At 41.7% G+C, this 20,706-nt stretch overlaps 1 protein-coding gene across 1 annotated transcript in view; it reads left to right on the top strand.

Moving 5' to 3' along the window:
• KAT2B (lysine acetyltransferase 2B) overlaps positions 1–20,706 on the top strand; it is a 100,524-nt gene that overhangs the window by 13,702 nt on the left and 66,116 nt on the right. Inside the window, exon 2 of the mRNA XM_074195210.1 lies at positions 12,193–12,319. Coding sequence (XP_074051311.1) covers positions 12,193–12,319 — 127 coding nt within the window. The remainder of the gene's footprint in view (positions 1–12,192; positions 12,320–20,706) is intronic.

The following is a 20,706-nucleotide window of genomic DNA, read 5'->3' as shown; positions in this document are numbered from 1 at the left end:
GCCTCAGGCTTGTCTTGGTCCCAGCCAAGAGGCCTGGGGTTGAATCGGTGGGTCCAGGAACTCGGCTTCAACACAAGCCTGATGGTCTGGCCAGACCTAACCCTCCTATTCCCCAGTCCACTGAAGCCATTTGGGTTCCCACCCTAAAGATTAACGTTTACTTTGGGATGGTCCAATTGGCCTGGATTAAACTAGACATAACCTATAATTAGCCATCTCCTTCAAAGTCAGAAGTTTATTTTTTTCTGGACAAGTAACACTTAGTGAACTCAGTTTTTGGAGTCAAGGGAGCACACCTCCCACCAAAGAGCTCTGCTTTACATTTTAGGCTGAAAGCAAAAGGAGCCCTGGGCTCTGATCACCTACTTCTCAGCCACTCAAGGTACTGTTTTCACAAAGAGTGGAAGAAGCAAGATGAATCAGAGCCTCATCAGGAAGGCTCACTAGTCTTCAGAAATTGAGGGGAGAGAGGGGGAGGAAACGTTCTGAAATATATTATAACTTAATGAAAACCGTGTGTCCCTTCCATTGTGTGGAACAGACATACTTGAGCTAAATTGCCCTTAAAGTGGTTTCCTTAAAAGTAAATCAGTTTATGGAGTGAAGAAGTAGCACTAAGATGCTCCTAAAAGGCAGCTTAAATCAGATTGGTTGCAGTGACCACTGCCCTTGGTTAGAAAAGTAGAGGGGTCCAGGGATGCAGAGTTGTATACTCTTATCAGATGGGTTGTTTTGTCAGGCAGTTATTTAGCTTTTATTTTAAGAAGGGAAGCTATATTGAGAAATTACTGGGATGAAAAGGCATCAACAAGACTTTTTTAGCATGTCCTATTTTCGCATTGAGTTCTATTATATCATGGAAGTACATTACCATTCAACAGAAGGGATTGAAAATTTTTGGAAAGAAAAGACAAAAATATGTTGTCTGGTTCCGTAGAATACTTTGAATTGGAAAATATCTACAGTGGTTTGCCTGCTAGGAGTTAACTGTGTCTTCCCTTCTAAGATTACCCTCCAACCATTGTATACATCTTGTGTCTGCCCACTCACTGACATATTATTATTATTTCACCCATTGGGTTGAGAGTTCCTTGAAGGGAAGAACTGTTTTTACCTCTCTTTGCATCCCCAGCACTTAGTTCATAGTAATTGCTACTTAAATACTTTTTGATTGATTGTCACCAGCTAGCAGACTGAAACTGTTTTGAAAAATATGGAAGGTTCCTTTCTCTTCCATGAAGAGAAGGAACAACGAGAGAGGTGGAACAGTTATTTACTGTGGACCATCATCCTTTTCCCTTCTTTTCAGTTTATTTTTAAATAAACTGGTGCCAGCATCAGTGAAAGGATGGGAAGCCATGTTTTTAGGAAAGGTGCTTGTTCATACTTGTCTCTTTCCTGGCTTTTCAGAGGTTCCAAAATGGAAGAAGTTGGCTCAGCCAGATTTTAAGTGGTTTATAGCTAGCTGTACACAAGCAGCCATCATGAGCTTCTGATGATGCTATTTGGTCCCTAAGAGCCTGGGGTTTTCACTGCTACTCAATGAATGGTAAACCCCCTAGAGTAATGTTTCCAGGGCATTGCATGGATTTATGGGCCTCCCAGCATGAATGTGTTTAGATGGGTTAGATACAGACTGTCCCTGTAGAGGGAATACCCACATCAATAAGATCATGGAACCATTGAAGTAATGCATTTAATATCCTTATTAGAATATTACTGTCCTTATTAACATCCTCAAGGATAGTAATCCTTATTAATATTGATAAGTCTTTAATCTCTGGATTGAAGTTGCTTTGTCCCGGGACTAGAATTTGCAGATGATGAAAAGAAAACTGTACGTAGGAAAGTCCCCAAACTGTCAATCATAGTCTTAGAGGTGGAAGGATCCAGAGAAGGTTTTAATTTCATTGCCCTGGAATTGAAGCTCAGGGAGAGGTTAGGTGCTTTACCAAGAGTCCCACAGGTGACTTGGCTGGAATTTCAGCCCAGGAATACAGTACTCACTGCCTCATAAACATGGGGGCTGTTTGTAGGTGTCCCTTGGACTAAATTTAGTTGAACTTCATGAAATTTTGGTCTTGTTGATTGGATGAGTGCCTGACTAGTGGCCATCTAGCAGTCTCTGCTTGCAGACTTCCAGTGAAGTAGGGGAGAGGACCTGATCCTCCCCAGATCTTCTGAACCCCTTGGATTTTCTGGAAAATGTGAAGTTTTCTCTCTCAGGTCAGACCTTTGTAACTTCTGCCCATTAAGGGCTCCTGGTCCCATCTTCTAGAACTAACAGAACTAGACTAGTGCCTCTTGGCAGCACAGCTCTAAAGGCAGTGCTTACATGCCCCTCCTATTGACGAGGCAGATTTCCTATTTCATCCATGTGTGGCATACTTTTGTTGTAGGTCCCCTTCTAAAAAGAAACTATTAAAACCATTAAATACACCATGTTAGTTCTAAGCAGTGGGCATTTAAAAACTTATTGTCAATTTAAGTCATCAACAAACACAAAAATTTAAGGTACAAAGAATAGATATGAGTGAGGCTCATGAGAAACTAAATTTTTTTTTTTAGTATTTGCAAGGCAGTGGGGTTAAGTGACTTGCCCAAGGCCTCACAGCTAGGTAGTTATTAAGTGTCTGAGGCCGGATTTGAACTCAGGTACTCCTGACTCCAGGGCCGGGCTTTATCCACTGTGCCACCTAGTTGCCCCAGATACTAAACTTTTAATATATGATTTTTTAATGTTTATTTAAGGCAATGGGGGTTAAGTGACTTGCCCAACAAGATCACACAGCTAGGCAATTATTAAGGTTCTGGGGCCTCATTTGAACTCAGGTTCTTCTGACTTCGGGCCAGCTCTCTATATACTGTCACCTAACATATGATCACCTAATATATGATTTAAAAAAAAAGACTTTGTACATATGTATAGCCCTCTATCAGGGTAGTGGCAATTACTGTTATTTGTGTCCCGTCTTCTCTCTCTCTTTTTTTCCTGTCTTCTCTTTTTTAAACTGTACATTAGAATAAAAGAGTTTTGTTGATACTTCCCTCCCCCCCAAAAAAATCACCTACTCCCCAGTAATCTATCTGCCTCCTCCTTCAATTGAGTAGAAGCTTTGCTCTAGAACAAGTTTTGTCTATAGTAGTAAAACAGATGAACATGTCAGCAACTTTGGAGAATGCATGTTTGATTCTTATGTCCAGAGGTGAGGGAGCCCTTTCCTGATCGGCCTCCATAAGTCCCTGTTGGTTGTTGCTTGGCCTTATTAAGAGTTCTGAGGGTTTTGCTTGCCCTGTCTCTATTTCTGTAGGACATTTTGGTTCTCTGGTTCCTTTCCATCTGGACATTATCCAAAACATCTTCACACCCACTGACTCATCACCAACCCTGTGAATGATGTCTGTTTGCTTTTCATTTTTATCATTAAGCTTATAGCTTCTTTGTTTAGCCAGTTTGAGCAACTTTATTCTTATTATCATATTAATTGCACATCATATAATAGTAACATAACATAATAATATTATCGTGGTACTTAAGCCACTACCAAACATTTTTTGTACATGATTTCATTTGATCCCTGCCACCAAGTACTATTAGCATTATTTTTGCAGATGGGAAAATTGAAGCTTAGGGTAGATTTAGTGATTTGCCATGGGCATATTTATTTGAAGTGGTTGGCAGGTTCTAGACCCTGGCCCAGTTTTTCTGCCTCCAGATCCTTCTGGAGACTCTTCTGTGGTTACCTCTTTTCTGTTGGTCTTACCTGTATCCTCCCATTATAAAAAAAGTTATCAGATTCACTGGGCCCATAGCCCTGGCTCCCCATTGTATTTTTATCTGCTTGAAGCTGACTTGTGGCCTCTTCCTTTGCCCAGTAGGAACCTCCATATTCGAGGCAGACTTGTCCTTTCCTGTCCGAGGAACTTTAGATACAGTAATTGGTTTAGAAATTTATCCCTAAAATAGATGGGGTGTGGGGGGGGGTGTCAAGAAATGTGCTTTGGGAAGACTGTTGCTACATGCCTCCCCAGTCTTTTGAGAGGTCCTTGAGACAGTAGCAGTCTTGGCTGATTAAAGAGAGATGGGGAAAATGTCTTTGCATTTTCCATCAGAAAAGGTAGACGTCCTGGTGTGGGGTATTTAAGGTGGCACAAAGAATACTTGGGACCATCTTGCCTATGTCATGGAGAGTCAGCTTACCTCTAAAAGATGTTAAAGTTCTGAAAAGTTCTACTTCATGAAGGGGGAGATATATGCACAAAATTAGATGATCATATTTAAAATATATTTTGCAATCCCATGAAATAAAATTGAAAAAAAGGATCAGAACTCAGAAGATTCCATTTATCCCAGTGTTATAATTTCTAACAATATAATCTAATTTGCATTTATCATGTGCCTACTATATATGTGCAAAGTAAGGCAGTGGACAAGAATACCAGGTCTGAAGTCAGGAATACTCGTCTTCCTGAGATCAAATATGGCCTCATTCACTTAGCTGTATGACCCTGAGAAAGTTACTTTGCCCAGTTTGCCCTAGTTTCCTCATCTATTAAAATTAGCCGGAGAAGATAGATAATGGCAAATCACTATGGTGTCTTTGTCCAGGCAGGTCACAAAGAGTCAGACAGGACTGAATTTACTGAAAAATATGTATGTAAAGAGTCTCTTCCCTCTAAGTGCTTGAGTTCTATGAGAGACAAGGTTGGGGAATGGATATTGAATACAAGCAAGTATAGAGGGGTGATTTGAGGAGCCTGGGAACTCAAGGGAGCTCAATAAAAGCTTGTAGGTGGTAGTGCTTGAACTCAGCCTTTGAGGAAGTTCTAAGACAGACTTGAGGAAGGAGTCCTTTTTCAGCTCCTACCTGGGTTACAGCTTTTACTACAAATGCTCAGAGGTGGTAGATAGAATTCTGCAATTTGGAAGCAGCAGGTCATCTACTGTTTTGGCTGGATCATCTGTAGAGAGAACTCAAAAAAGGAAAAATGAGAAATAAATGGAAATACCATGGCGCCAGAAACTGAAGGACCATAAACATCAAACTGAGGAGTTTGAAGCAAGAGAGAGTGAAAGAAGACTTCTGGACCAGAGGGGGATCTGGTCAGATGTGTGCTTAGAAATTTGAGTCTGGAGGTTTGGAGAAGGGAGTCACTGGAAGCCAGGAGTTCAGTTACATTATGATCAGGGTTTGAAATAGAAAGGTGACTATTTATGTAGAGAGAGTAAGGGGTAATAAGAGGTATGGGGTAGAGGAAGGGGAAGAGCCTTGGGTGCCACCTGAATGACTGGAAGAATGATGATGACTTGTACAGAGATAGGTGGGATGAATATTGAAGACTGAGTTTATTGTGAACAAGTTTGAGTTTTTGATACCTTCAAGGTACTGAATTTTTGAGGTATCTGATGAACATGGAGCTGAGGAGAAAGGGAAGGTGCCTGACCATGGGATGAAGAGCTCTCCTAAATGAGGGCGTAGAACAGCTGACCAAGGTTGACCTTGGCAGAACTCTGATCCTCCTCCTCCTCCTCCTCCTCCTCCTCCACCATGGCCAGGGACTTTACCTGGGGTGAGGGGTGGGGAGGGGCCACAGAATCATCTTTTATTTGGAGTTGCTTCATTGAGCTTTCACAAGTTATTTCATCTGTGAGTGAACAGATTCCATTATTGCATTAGGTGGGCAGCTCAGTGAGACTTGATGAAATTAAGTCAGCATATTACAATATGCATTCTTTTTATCCGTACAAAGAGCCAACTGGTAGCAGTGGGATAGGTGAGGGAAGGCTGGTGGTGATTTTTTGCCTTTTTACATAGATTGCAGTTATTCTGATGCTTTCTGCATGGATAGAATGTCCTCATTCCCTCTTAAGTACTATTACAAGTTTGTTATTCATTGGCTTAAACCTTGGTGAAACTGGGAGTTTCTACAGACACAAGGTTGGGTGATAAGACTCCAATTTCTGATCCTTTAAATATAGGGTGTGGTGGCAATGGGGGTGGGGAGGGTATTTGGGGACTGTTGAGCATTCAAAGACCTAACAATGTTTGTTCTCTTTGGTATTTCCCTGGAACTTTTCTCTTAAGCTAGTATTCTTTTTTTTCCCTCTTGACCTTTTCCATCACAAATAACCAACTAAGGCATGACCAACTGGGCACTATTTAGTAGTTTCTGAACCAAGATACATTGTTCCTCCCTTTGCCTTCAGAGTGATTGGGGCAGGCAGGAAGTGTAAAATTATTTTCTCTGAAAATGGAATTAGTCATTTTGTGCCCGACCCATTAGTGGTGATTGTGGGGGTTGGACAAGACTTCTGAAATTACCTGGAAGTCTTCACTCTCTTTTTCTCTCTTACTAACTACATAGCTTTAGAGTTGAACAAAATCTTCCATCCCTGCCTGGATCTTTTCCCATTGTGATAATGGTGGGAAGATGGGGTTAGTGCAATATTAGTTAAGCTGAAACCTGAAAATTCACAATGGGAAGAAATTCTGACATGTTCCTTAAAGCCCAGGGCAATGGCTCCTGAAAGGGGCAGTGGGGCTGGCTCCCTTATTAAGCGATACTGAACTTGGTGTTCTGTTTATCGGCAGCACTACAGACACAAGCCACCCTCTGCTTCAGGCCCTTATCACCTCTAATTGGATTACTGATGTCTTCCTGCTCCAATCCATCTTCTTCCTAGCTGCTATCGGAACTTTCCCAGAGCAAAAGTCAGCCCTGAATGTTTCTTTCTCTCAAGAACCTTCATTGACCCCATACTGTCCCTGGGGAAAAACCTTAGAATTCAACTTAGAATTTGTCTTTTCCATGGCCATTGACTCATCTCCAAAACCAGGGTGAAGAGCTGCTAAACCAATGACTTTATCTTTCCTTATCTTGTTTCTGTTGAGGAATTTCTGAAGGCTGATTGCCTGGAAAAGAGTGAAGAGGGAAGGAGGGCCTGCAGACCTCCCAGAAAAGACCCAGCTGTTTTTCCTGCCTTTTAGAAGTGACCCTCCCTGGGTGACTAGGCAACCATCTGTTGTGGATAAGACAGTCTTAAATTCCGATTTTCCTCTTATCCTCTGGACCCATTTCAAGGGTTGAGCTGGTTTTATTGTCCTTTCTCTCTGTCTTTTTGTTTCTCCCTCCCAGGTCTGGGAGAATCGGTGAATCCTGGGATATCACCAAACGCAGTGAAAGGCACAGGTGACCCTTCCTTCAGTGTACTTTCAGGATCTCTGTCTATTTTGCTGTGAATATTCCTTCCACCAATAAGGATTTCAAATCCATTTGTGCTTTAGATTTTTATTATAAGCAATTGTTATTTTTGGACTGTGAGGACATTTTCTCCCAGTGAACATCAGTAGATGGACTGCCATTTTTGTCTTAGAATTGCCTAAAAAACCTTCAGTGGTCTTGGAGATCACCTAATTTAACATTCTTAAAGCATGGACTGGGATCTTAAGGCTTGGAGACCTTTTAAGTTTGCAAAGTCAAAACTATTTTCTTAAGAATACTAAGATTATTTTAATTTTGAGGGTGGTAGAAATATCAATAGATATAATCTCCGTAATACAAGTTCTTTGAGAGCCTCAGTCCTTCTTAGGAGCATGAAGAGGGATGGAGCTGCCATGGTTTAAACCCAGACCATTCCATTTTCTTTTTACAAGACTTAATGACCATCTCACTTTGAATCTGTATTGAATTCCTTTGCTGCCTCCTCTGTACTTGAAATAATACTACTGTCCCTCTACCTCCTGGTTTCCCTCAAAGCTCAGCTCAAGTACACGAGGCCTTTTTTTGATGTTCCTAAGCTATCATGAGATGTCCCTGCCCCCCATCTTTAAAATTTATTTTATATATACATATAACACACAAACACACATACGTGTGTGTTGTGTTCCAAAAGCTGACTGGTTCTTTTTCTGACTTTCAGTTTCCATCACCTAGTGCAGTGCCACACACTGAAAAATTGATTCTGTTAGTGGCATAGCTCAATTGCTGTGGCCAGGAATTTTCATCACCTTCTGCCCAATCTTCTAATGATTTGGATACCATGACTAGACTGGAAGCCCCTTTGGGGAAGAGGCCAGGCTCTTTCCTAACTCTTCTCACAGAGGAACATTTGATAAATATTTTTGGTTAACCACGTGTTGTCATTGCCCTATGCTATTTCAGAGAGGACCTGGTGGGTATTAAATGAACAGGCTGCTGATAATTTTATTTCAGTCCCTGGAAAGCTGCTCTTGAAGTTCCTGCCTGCCCACAGACCAAGTGTTGACTCTGTGTGTCTATTTGGGATTCTAACATATGGGCATGAGGAAATAAATGGTTTGGTCTTCAACTAAAGTGAAAAGGCCTAATCCCAAGCAGCTATAATTCTGAAAGGTCTGCTCAATTAACTGTGTCCTACAATACAAGGACCACTTCCAAACTCTGCTGGGCAATGGCCTGGTATTTTTTCCTGAGGAATGCCAGAAATGTACTAATTTTTCCACTACTTACCATGTGAATGGAAAGATAGGAAAAGCTGAGTCTGAAAAAAGATAAAAAAGAGGCAAGAGGCAGTCCCTACCCTCAAGGGGTTTATGATCTAGTGAAGAAGACAACATGTAAACAAATAAGAGTGAAACTGTAATTTTCCCACCATCTCTGGTCACAGTTGCCCTGCAGTCTATCCTAGACCCCAGGTGAAGAGCCCTTGTTCTACTCCATGTGTTCCCTTGCCCCTTAGGCAATCTCCTCTAAACCTACAGCCACCAGAATCCTCCGACTGAGGCCATCTGCTCTGGGTCGAGGGTGATCTGCTTCATCATCACTGCTCATTCTGTATTGGCAAACACGGGAGGGAAGAGGCCTTGCAACTAGGTCAGCCCAGCCCTGGGCAGCCTCTCCTCCCCTCTCTCACTGTCGAGCCAGGTCTCCTGCAGCCGGTCCAGCGTCCATGCTGACACTTAAGCCCTTTGGAGACACCCTGACTTCACTCACAGGCATTCCAGTGTATATATGCTGGGATCATTAACTTGCCCACTGGGGTTTGCTGCTTCCCAGCTAGTCCTGTGCTGCCAGATACTTGCTGTTGTGCCCCCATTTCAATCACTTTCTCCTCCTTTAAGCTTTTACCTCTACCTCCCCTCCCCTCAACATTATTCCTTCAGGTATCTTCCTTCCATTCATGTTCTTTGGATTAGAAAGTATTTCCTGGAATATAAAAGTTTTATATTTTCTCTTTCCCATGATGCTGCCCTCCCTTATTTGGCACGTAGCATTGATATGTTGTTCTTGTTTGTTGCTATTTACCATTGTCCAAACATAACCAGTCTCCTGAAGGGCATCAGGATTGGACCAGCTGTTTGGAAAATCTGCGTGTGGCCGTTGTTAAAATGGAGGGGGGGGGGAGCTGGCAGGGGACCCAAGCTAACCCTTAAGTCCAGTTCCTTACCTGTACCCACCTTGTACGCAGCTATCTGTAAATTTAAACTATATGAATGGGAGTATGATTATTTTTTCATCTCCTAAGTTTCCTTGGCATCCCTCTTTGTCTCTAAATTGTCATTTAGAGATTTCACTGGCAAGACAGTGACCCCTTCTTTTCCTGGATGCTGGTGGGGAGTTGGAGAAGTAGAGGCCCACTGGGTGGCACAGATGAGGACTCCAGGCAAGGCTTTCTTGTTGCTTCTTCCCAGCATTGCTGCTTCAGCCCTTGGGGTTTCAGGGTGGGGAGCATGGGGAATGGGGGAGGTACCGGAAGACAGCTACCTGGCTAGCAGGGGTCAAGACCCATTCTTTTGTCAGGACAGCTGTTTCCTTGCTGTCCTGCCACCCATTCTCACCAGTATGTGCCCTTAACCACTTTGAGCCTTTTTCCCTTTTTTTTTAATCTTCTCAAACATCTCATGGAGGTCTCTATGTCTCTGTCTCCACATGACTCCATGTCTCTGTCTTTCTTTGTCTGTCCTCTCTCTCTCTCTCTCTCTCTCTCTCTCTCTCTCTCTCTGTCATTTATCTATCTATTAAATAAACCAAGGCAATAATGATAACTTATTTGCTAATTTCAGCCATCTGGAAAAAAAAGAGCAGAAAAGTGGAAAAATTAAGAATAGCCACCGGCACCCTTTCACTTTCATTCCCTCAAGCTATATGCTCTCCTCTGTAGGAACTTGCTCAAGAATTAGAGATTTAATTAATTACCCAGTGATTATTAAGCATGTGTTGAATGCTATGCTAAGGCTCTGGGTGGACAAATCTCCAGGAGTAAACAAAACTGCTGAACTTTTGATAGGGAAGATAATCTCTACATAGAATAGATACAAATACAATTTAAATCATTTTTATTTACTGGTAATTATCACAAGGTTAGTTTATCAGTTTTTAAATTGTTTGGTTTTGGTTTTTGGTACCACAGCAAATAGAAAGGAAGGACTGACTGGTGGTAGTAGAGGCAGTGACAATATCTAGAAAAACCACAGCAGAAAGCTTGAGCAAGTAGCATCTCTCTCTTTTCTCTTCTTTTCTTTTCTCTTCTTTTCTTTTCTCTTCTTTTCTTTTCTCTTCTCTTCTTTTCTTTTCTCTTCTTTTCTTTTCTCTTCTTTTCTTTTCTCTTCTCTTCTTTTCTTTTCTCTTCTTTTCTTTTCTCTTCTTTTCTTTTCTTTTCTTTTCTTTTCTTTTCTTTTCTTTTCTTTTCTTTTCTTTTCTTTTCTTTGCAAGGCAATGGGGTTAAGTGATTTGCCTAAGTTTACACAGCTAGGTAATTATTACATAACCGAGACTAATTTGAACTCAGGTCCTCTTGACATCAGTGTGGGTGCCCCAGATAGTATCTCCATGAAAGCATAGAGGTCTCGGATCATTTGCTTTAAAGACAGTCAGTTCTATAGAGTTCAGGGCTCTGGTAGACAGTACTCTAAGGGTACAAGATTGAAAGCTTCATCAATCCTGGGGAGGGAGGGTTTTTTTTTAATGTAGAAATCCTGGCTCTGAGAACTAAGCCCATAATTAATAGCTGTTTATTGAATATATGTTTGACAAGTTACATAGGATAATATTTGATAATAATTATGACCTTGAATCATCAAGGGAATGAAGGTTATATCTGTTTTCAGTGTACAGCCCTATTAAGAGGGTCTTAATGTACATTTTGGAAAGATGTTTGTCAGTGTTAACAAGTTTTAAAAAAAGTTTTTCTGCTTACAAGGGTTGGTAAGCTTTAAGTCTCAGAATCCATTATTATCTCAGGTCATACATGCTAAGAATGTGAATGTGGCAATTTTGCATTTGGAGATCAGAAAACAGGGTTCAAGTCCTGTCTCTGACACTTAACAAATCATGAGACCATAGGTCACATTAAAATATGACCATTTAAATATCTTTGAGCTTGTCTCCTCATCTGTAAAAATGAGGGGGTTGAAGCAGATGCCTTCTGAAGACCCTTTGATCTGGATCTCTGATCCATGATCCTGTGTTGCTATGAAATGAAATAAGCTTTTAATATTTCACAAAGATAAACCAATTGAAGAAGTAAGATCCCAGGAGCATAGCCTTTGCGAGACTTGTTATCCCCTTTTACTGCGTGAATACGTGAAGGAGAACTTCCTGCTGTGCTTTTCCCTTCACTCTTGTGCCCTCGGGTACCTTTTTTTGACATTTCTGTTTTCCCTCCCTTCTCTTTCTTTGCCTTTCAACCAGGCAGGGTGGAGGCAGGTGAAAGCCCCATTGAGAGAATTGGAGAGAACCAGGTTGTCTGGAGCCTGCCTGCCAAGGCCCTGTTTCATTGCCGAGCAGACCGTGGCAGGGGACGGTGGCCTGCTCTGGCATTTTGCAAACCCTAGGCAACACTTTCGGTGGATGCCTCTGGATCCTGGGTCTCCTGCTTGCCAAGAGCTAGGTCAGCAGGAGGAAAGGGCTGTGACGCTATTGGATGGAGGCCGTCGGCTTCCTTTCTGAACTTGCTGGCGCAGGTTGCTGAAGATTGTCAGAATTAGTGGAGGCACTAATTCTCCCCCCCAAAAAAACCCAACCCCCCAAAACCAACTTCTTTCTTTGTCCACTCATTCTATATTTATTCTTCTGGGCATTCCTAGAAAATGCAAATTCAGGATGTCTGTAGTCAGCTGTCTTCATCACTCATCTGTATCGTCTTATACAAAGCAATCAGCCCATGTTACAGTCTGTTACATAAACTTGTCTCTCTCTTTTTTAAATTTTCAGGCCGAGGAATCTTGTAAATGTAATGGCTGGAAAAACCCCAATCCCCCGCCCACTCCTCCCCGGGCCGATGTGCAGCAGATAATTGTCAGTCTCACTGAGTCCTGCCGTAGTTGTAGCCACGCTCTCGGTAAGCATCAGACACATATCCCAAAGAGGCCCTGGCTTCTGTGCAACCATCAGATGAGGACGAATTGTAATCTGACTTTGCTTCGACCAGGGTAAAAGTATGGCTTTCCTGCTTGGGATGATCTTGATCTGAGCGTTTGATGTGGGAGCCTCACTGTCCGGCCCTGTCCTCGGTGACCTCTCCTTTCTTCTTTTCTTCTGCTCCCTTAATAGCTCTGACCTCAGAGCTCTCTGACATCAAAGAGCTCCCCAGACTCAGAAGAGACTTGTCAAATGAGATGAGACATTAGCCTCTGACTCCAAGGCCAAAGTCACCATCTGTAATTCTCTCATCTAATTATTGTTATTATTGCTTCAAGTTTTTTTTTCCCTTGTTTGCCTTGATCTCTGGTGACACTAATAATCACTGATATTTAACACATTCCTTAGCTCATTTGAGCCTTGTGACAGTTGTGTGAGATACTGGTACTGTTGTGACCACTTTGCAGATGATAAAACTGAGGCTTAGCAAAATACAGTGACTTGCTCAGAGTTTCACAGCTAGTGAGTATCAGAGACAGGACTCAGAGAAACCTGTTCTGGGTTGTTGTGTGTAACTTTATTGCTTTACAGTTTTTAATTTTCATATTCTTTTTCACATCACTAGAATACAGTTTTCTGTTAGCACAGGGAAGTTTAATCAAGCATTGTTATAAAAAGGAAGTTTTTTTAAGTGCAGTAACTGCTTTATCTTAGTATTTGACGCAAGAAGGAAAGCATCACAACATCATTTAGAGTTCTGCTTTCTCTTAAATAGACAAAGAGGGTCACTGGAAAAAAGAGCTTCCCTGGGCTCATTCCAAATCACAAAAGGGTTTGTGCCTTTTTATTTTTCTCCCTCTTATCTCCAGAGCTTCACTCTTACAGTGGAATAGGTTGGTAGGGATGTTTACATTTCCTGTCCTTCAAGGATATATCATATTAGATTTATAATTGTTTATTAAGTATTTGGATATTTCCAGTTTAGGACTTCCATCTACCTCCCATGATCTTCCGCTTTTATTTTTTTCCTGTACTGAGTATTCTCTCATATACTATAAAATGTATTATATTGAGTGAAGTTGGCTTATCATTTTATTGCATTTGCTGAAGGCCATTTCAAGACTTACAGGAAAATCATACCTGATAAGAGTGTTATCTGGAGAGTATGTTAGATTAATAGGGTGTTCCTGGCCATGAAAATTTGTAAACTTTCAAGGTAATTTTTGCCATAAAATAGATAATAGATTTTTTTGGGAGGAGTCTCCAGACCTGTTATAAAATTAGTGTTGAATGATTTGTCTTGTGGAAACTCCTCCCACCCTTGATTGAAGTTGAAGACTGCTTATTCTATTAGAACCGCAGATTTGGGGCGGGCTAGGTGGCAGTAGATAAAGCACCGGCCTTGGAGTCAGGAGTACCTGGGTTCAAATCCCGCCTCGGACACTTAATAATGACCTAGCTGTGTGGCCTTCGGCAAGCCACAACACCATTTTCCTTGCAAAAAAAAAAAAGAACCTCAAATCTTAGAGAGGGTTGCCTGAGTCACTAAGAAGGGTATGCCACTTACCTTGATGTCACACATGGTGACCCAGAGGCAGGACCCGAACCTAGGTCTTCTCATCTCCAAGGTTGACTCTTGACCCCCTCTGCCGTGCCACCTGGCATTAAACGAGTCTGTAAAGCTACCGTAGTAGCTCTGGGTGTTGAAACAGCCAAGGGTAGAAGACATGTTTGACAAGTTACAAACACAGCTGTATCATGTACTAAGTAAATTAACCTTTTCTAGGATTGGTTTTAATTGAATCTTATTTTGGATTACTCCCAAGAAAAACCTCTGGCATGATTCCAGACTCACAGAGTGGCTTAAAGGTCAGGGAGAAGGGCCTCTAGCTCAGGGGCTGCACAGGGCCTGGGTTGTCTTTGAGGTGGTCTTTACACATAACATCATTCCATAACAGTTTGGGTTTAAAGCCCAGCTGCCTTCTGGGCTGGGGGGGCAGAGGGACCCCACTATATACTGTGGGGGGCACCCCCCCAGTGCCACACGGCAAAGCCAGAGTATTGTGCAAAATCGTGGGTGTGGCTAACCTTGTTAGAGGCTGGCTTTTCCTTCTGTCTTCTCAGGCTGTGGGAAGAAAGACTGGCTTTCAGTAATGTCTACGGTGCTGTGGGATCTCTGCCCGTCACTTAGCCTTTCTGACTTCCAGTTTCATTTTTCTCTAAACTGGCGGGGAGGGGGTGAACTGAGCAGGAGTTTTTTCCCTTGTTTTGTGGTGTCATGGACCCCTTTATGGTTTGGTCAAGCCTTCTCAGAATAATACTTTTTGTTATTTTTGTTTTTAAATTTTTTTTTTTTTAAACATTTAACACATTGAAGTTTCTAAAAGAAATTCAAGTCAGTGGATCCTTTGAAACTGATCCATGAGGTCCTTGGGAATCTGTGGATCCCAGGTTAGAGGCCTTTATAGATCCCTTTTAGCTCTAAATCCCTGCAATCTGCCTCAAAGACACTTGAGTGCAGATTATGCTGATTTCTTTGAATTAATCCTTAGAGTATGCATTGTGATTCTTTTTTGAGTTTGATGTTTGAAGCAGGAATAGTCATGCCCCTAGAACCTACTCTTCCTCTTCTTTTTTGGCTGAATCCTAGATCCACCCAAGTGGAAATCCAGCTCTGTCCTTGGACATCCTTTGATGTGATCTTCAATGAAGTTTCCCAGGGCCCAACTTTTTTCTGTGTTAAGCATCTGTATCCCAACCTTGGAGTTAAGCATTAACATAGTTGCTGCAGTTGGTGTTTGCCCCTTTGGCAGTGTGATAGTACCTGCGAACTCCTCAGAGTAATATTTTAAAATTGTAAAATGTATGCAACAGATGATTGTGAATGGGAATATGTACCTTATGTATTACCTGTGCATGTTTGTAGTATGTTCTCCTTCCTTCCTTCCTTTCCTCTAACCATCAAGGCAGAAGTCAGTCAACACATATTTATTATGTCTTCATAATGTCTACATCAGTTTTCACCATCACTGTAGGTACACTGATGCCTAGTTCTTGGCTTTAAATTGTAGATGGAGAATACATGATTTCAATTAGATTTTTTCACATTTCAAAAGAAAGTTTTGGAAAATCATTTAAATTAGTACATTTTGACAATAGGGATGGAGACTGGACCTGTGATTTCATTGATCTGGAGAATCCAGGATAGGGGAACAGTCTCTACCAAGTCACATAAGCACCTTCACTCTAACTTAGACTCTAGGTGTTATAATTTTCTAGTTATAAATAATTATAAGACCTGCCTTCCCATCCTTCCAAAGACCCTTACTAGATGGGTGATCCTTGGCACATTATTGAAACTCAGCCTTAGTTTGAGCCCCTAGAAAGTGAGGACGATAAATAATAGCATCTTCTTCCCAGGATTATTGTGAGGAACAAATGAAGTAAAAAACTTGTGGGCCTTCAAGTGCTGAATAAACGCTTGCTCTGATTGTCTCAGGGTCACAGAAGCAATCTGGAGTGGAAGGACCCAGTTTGTCCTGGCTCCACTGGGCCTCTGCTGACCACTCCCTTAGCTACTCATCTTGATAGGACTAGGGCACTTCTCAACCTTGTTCTAAATCTCGGACTCCTTTGGCAGTGTGATAATACCTATGAACTCCTCAGAATAATGTTTGTTTTAAAATTCATAAAACAATACATGAGATAATAAAGAATCAAAAAGTTAAAAATCCAGAACTAGAGGATTTCTTTGGATTCTGATTATACTTGCCACTCTTGCTCAACGTCTCCTCCCAACCCTGTACAGCCTCCTAACCACAATGGTGGCGAATCATACAGACCTGTCTCATGAACACGGAGATCTAGTCTTTCCTCCATCCATGCATTTGTTCAGCAAATATGTAGGAAGGATCCGTATAACTTTGAGAATTCTTTCTGACAAATTTTGTGCTTGGTGATAAGAAAAGGAAAAAAAAATCAAAACAAAACTGTCCCTGTTTTACAGAGCTTTTACCCCTTTCTGGGGGATGGGGAGGACACTAACTTCCCGGAGTGTTGGGACTTAAACGTTAAGTCATCTTAGCTCAATGTAGCCATGTTGGGTGATCCAACCCCCAATGCAAATGCCCCAAAGCTGCCAAGTGACTCAGTGATAAGATTTTTAAAAGCCACATCATTTTATGCCCACCTAATACTAATTGCTCTTTGCTCTGGGTGATTGGGTGAGTGATTACTGTAAGTCTAAGTTGATGTCTGTTTATAATAAAATGGGCAACAGTTTTTAAGCTTCTTCTGCATAGTCCCAGCTAGTGCCTAGACTTTGGGACTAAACTTTTTTCTTGGTAGCCTGGACCAGTGGTTGTGGGGCGGGGGCGGGGGGGAAGAAGGGAAGGACTTATTTTTTTCTCTTTTTCTACCATTTCCCATTTTCTCCATTTCTTCCATTTAAGCTTTAGAAGATGAAGCTATGTTAAAGCTGCTTGAATCTGAAGATTAGGCACATGGGTTGCCCTGAAAGCCTTCAGAGGTTTCTTGAAATGGCATCTTCACTGGCATCCTTACTTCTAGCCCCCATCTCAGATCCTATAAATGTAAAATCTGTTTGAATCCTTAGTATGTAACAATATCTAGAAACATAACCTATTTACCAGTAGAGGCAGAAATCAGTCTATCAATATTAAATGCCTACTAGGTGATAGTGTATTCAGTATTCCAAGAATACATAGACCCACACACGGTGATCTCCCCCCCCCCACATCAAACTAGCTCTATCTAGATACCTCTTTCTCTCTTGTTATACAGACATACACATAAATACACACATATAAGACCATTAACCTTTCCAAATTACAGGGCAAGTATATCTCAAATGATGAATGAAGTTGGTGGCTGGAGAGGGTCCCAGGGCCGAGGTGCCCTTGCATTTCCGGTTTCTCTCGAGGTACCAGCTGCCTGGGGATTCTTGGCAACACTTCCCTGGCAGATTGCTATCTCTTAGCACCGTGGATATTTTCTATCCTGACCCAGCTCAGCTGCTGAGCCAGACTCCAAAAGAAACTGAAAGCAAATGAGATTTTTCCTTTTTTTGGGGGGGCGGGGACCATAAGGTAAAAAAAAAAGTCCAGCAAACCCGAGAGAGATGGGACTCTCCGAATAACTCAGGGGGACGGTTCTCAGAACCATCATCCACCTTACTTAAACCCTACCCATAGAGGGAGGGAGCTCTCCTTGTACAGCACCTCTAGCAGCTGTCTGGGCCTTCGATGCAGCTCACCAGTTGGGCAGAACCTTTCATTTCCTGAGGCAGCCCACAGCTTTGGGAGGCCTCCGGCCGTCTGGCATAATAACAGCCGGAGAGAAATCTCACTCCGGGAGTGAATGAGGTTTCCCTTGTGTCTTTCTTCCTGAAACTGCCTCTGGTTTTGCCCTCTGGAGCTAAGCAGAATGTATAATCCTTGTTCCACAAGAGAGCCCTTCTGATATTTGAGAACGGCTCTGTGCATGCCACTTCTTACTCTCTCTCCTTCCCAAGGGTTCCAGGTTAACCATCCAGAAAGAATCATGTCATGTATGGAGTACTAAACGTGGCAGTCAGGTAGATTTGAATTCAAAACTGCTTCCGATACCTACTAGCTGTGTGATCCTTTGAAAGTCACTTAACCTGTCTGTACCTCAATTCCCTCTCCTGTAAAATGGTGAAAATAGCAGGACTTACTTCATAGGGTTGTTGTGTAAAATGCTGCACAAATCATAAATTGTTATGTAAATGTTCTTGTAATTATTAATATATGTAGATACAGTATAGGTAATTTGCCCAAATTATCCCAGCTCTCTTGTCTATGTGCCCCTTCCTGACCCTCCCCCCAATATAGTTTGCTCAAAGTTTAAGGAAATGGCAGCTTCCTCTCTGGATGCTTACTTTTCTCTAAATAGTGGATAGAGTGGTAGGCCTACAAGACCTTTTCTCAGTTTCTTCAACTGGTAAAATGAGGATAACAACAGAACCTACCTCACAGGGTTGGTGTGAAGATCAAGTGAGATAATATTGGTGAAAAGTACTAACGATAATGTAGTCACTTGTGGGTCCTTATTCTCTTCCCTTCACCCCAGATTCCTCATCTGTAAAACACAGATGATACTAATAGCACCTTCCTTCCAGGGATGTTTAGGGGATCTAATGGAATAACATCGTTTAGCCTTTGCAAGCCAACAAATGCTGTATAAATGGTTGTCATTATCATTATCATCGAAACACAACAAAAGATAAAATTGACTTTTCCCATCCCTCACTAGGGTATATCTGTATCCTAGCTGGGTGGGGGTGCCAGGGGAGGCATTTGGCATCCCCAAGACCTTTGATGTTTGCTGAGAAAACCAGGCTTAGTCAGTTGTGATGTTGGCTCTTTGGGTTTTGAAGTTTTGCTGGGCCACTTTTGATAATTTGTTGCAGAAAGGTGGGGGCCAGCCACATTAGCAACTCGGTACCCCTGGCTTTATTGAGGTGCTGGGGGAGATATTCTAGAAGTGGATTGCCTCTCCTTGTCTGAGCCTTCCTTGGGGCAGTGGGGTCTTTACTAAAGAAAAGTTGCCAGAGGAATGAAGTGGGGAGTGGGGATTGGGCGTCTGAGGAGACCTGCAAGGGGCTGTGATTATTGCATTAGAAATGTAAGTATCTGGTTCTCCAAAATTCATTGACAATTCGTTTACATTTTAGTTTTTAGGACCTCATTTTCTGCATCTCTAAAGTATTAGCCAGGGGCAGCCCTGACCTTGGAGTCAGGAAGCCATGAGTTCAAATCCGGTCTCAAACATGAATTATTACTTAACTGACTGTGTCACCTTGGGCAAGTCACTTAATCTCATTGCCTTGCACCCCCCCCCCCAACAATTAGTATTAGCTTGGAAGTTTTTTAGCTTGCCAGTTTTTTGATTTGGGAACTTCAACATGAGGAAATTATTCTCAAGGAAGGTAGCAAGCCTGTAGTCTTTTTTTTTCTTTAAATTTATTTTTTCAACTACACTCAACAGTTGTTTTGAACAATCATTTTTTTTTTTTTGTTTAGAATTTGCACATTTTTCTCCCTTTCTTCTCCCCTCCCCTTGACAGAAAGCAATCTAATATAGGGTTTCCATTTATTACTATATTAAACATAAATCCATAGTATTCATGTTGTGAAAGGAGAGTCAAATTGAAACGGAAACAGTAATAGAAACAAAAACAAAATACATAAGACAACTTTTAAAAATTGAAGCTAGTAAGCTTTGGTCAGCATTTAAACTCCACCATTCCTTCCCCGCATATAGATGGTATTTTCCATCACCAGACTTTTAGACTTGTCTTTAACTGTTGTGCTGCAGAAAGGAACAAGTTCATCAAGTTGAGCATCACTTAATGTTGGTGTTTGTGTGTAGAACATCCTTCTAGTTCTGCTGCTTCGCTTCCTGCCAGTCTTTCCAGGCTGTTCTGAAGTCCCGTCCCTCATGATTTCTGTTCTGTCACTTTTCATAACTGCGGTTTGTTCACCCATTCCCCAGTGGATGGGCATCCCCTCAATGTCTGATTCTTTGCCACTCAGAAAAGAGCAAGCAGCTTGTAGTCTTGCAGCAGGGGTTCTTTTAGGTATTTTTTTGCAAGGCAAACAGGGTTAAGTGGCTTGCCCAAGGCCACACAGCTAGGTAATTATTAAGTGTCTGAGATCAGATTTGAACCCAGGTACTCCTGACTCCAAGGCCGGTGCTTTATCCACTACGTCACCTAGCTGCCCCTAGCAGGGGTTCTTAGTCTGGGATCCATGAGTTTAAAAAGATACATATTTAGTAGTTTTTGCTAGAATTGATTTCCTTTGTAATTCTATGTATTTTATGCATTTAAGGACTTTTTCTGAGAAAGTTTTATCAGAAAAGGGGAAGCTGCCAGCAGAATTTAGGAACACACAAAAAAAAGATTAAGAAACTTCTGTCTTAGAGAGTGATCTAGAGGGCTGAAAGGTCAAGCAACTAACCTAGGATCATACAGCCAGAATGAGCCAGAGGCAGGATTTGAACCCAGATCTTTCTGGTTTTCTGAAGGACTCCTTTATATGTGATTACTGAGGTCCTTATATTACTCTCAATTCTATGATGAGATAGATATTTTCTTTTTTTATACAAATTTTTTTTAAGGTTTTTGCAAGGCAAATGGGGTTAATTGGCTTGCCTAAGATCACACAGCTGGGTAATTATTAAGTGTCTGAGACCAGATTTGAACTCAGATACTCCTGACTCCAGGGCTGGTGTTCTATTCACTGTGCCACCTAGCCACTCTCTTCCAAATTTTTGCAAGGCAATGAGATTAAGTGACTTGCCCAAAATCACATAGCTAAGCAA

The sequence above is a fragment of the Macrotis lagotis genome, chromosome 7, assembly GCF_037893015.1.
Source record: "Macrotis lagotis isolate mMagLag1 chromosome 7, bilby.v1.9.chrom.fasta, whole genome shotgun sequence".
Classification (NCBI taxonomy): domain Eukaryota; kingdom Metazoa; phylum Chordata; class Mammalia; order Peramelemorphia; family Peramelidae; genus Macrotis; species Macrotis lagotis.
Note: the sequence above shows the minus strand (reverse complement) of the source record. Positions and strands in the feature narration are given on the sequence as shown.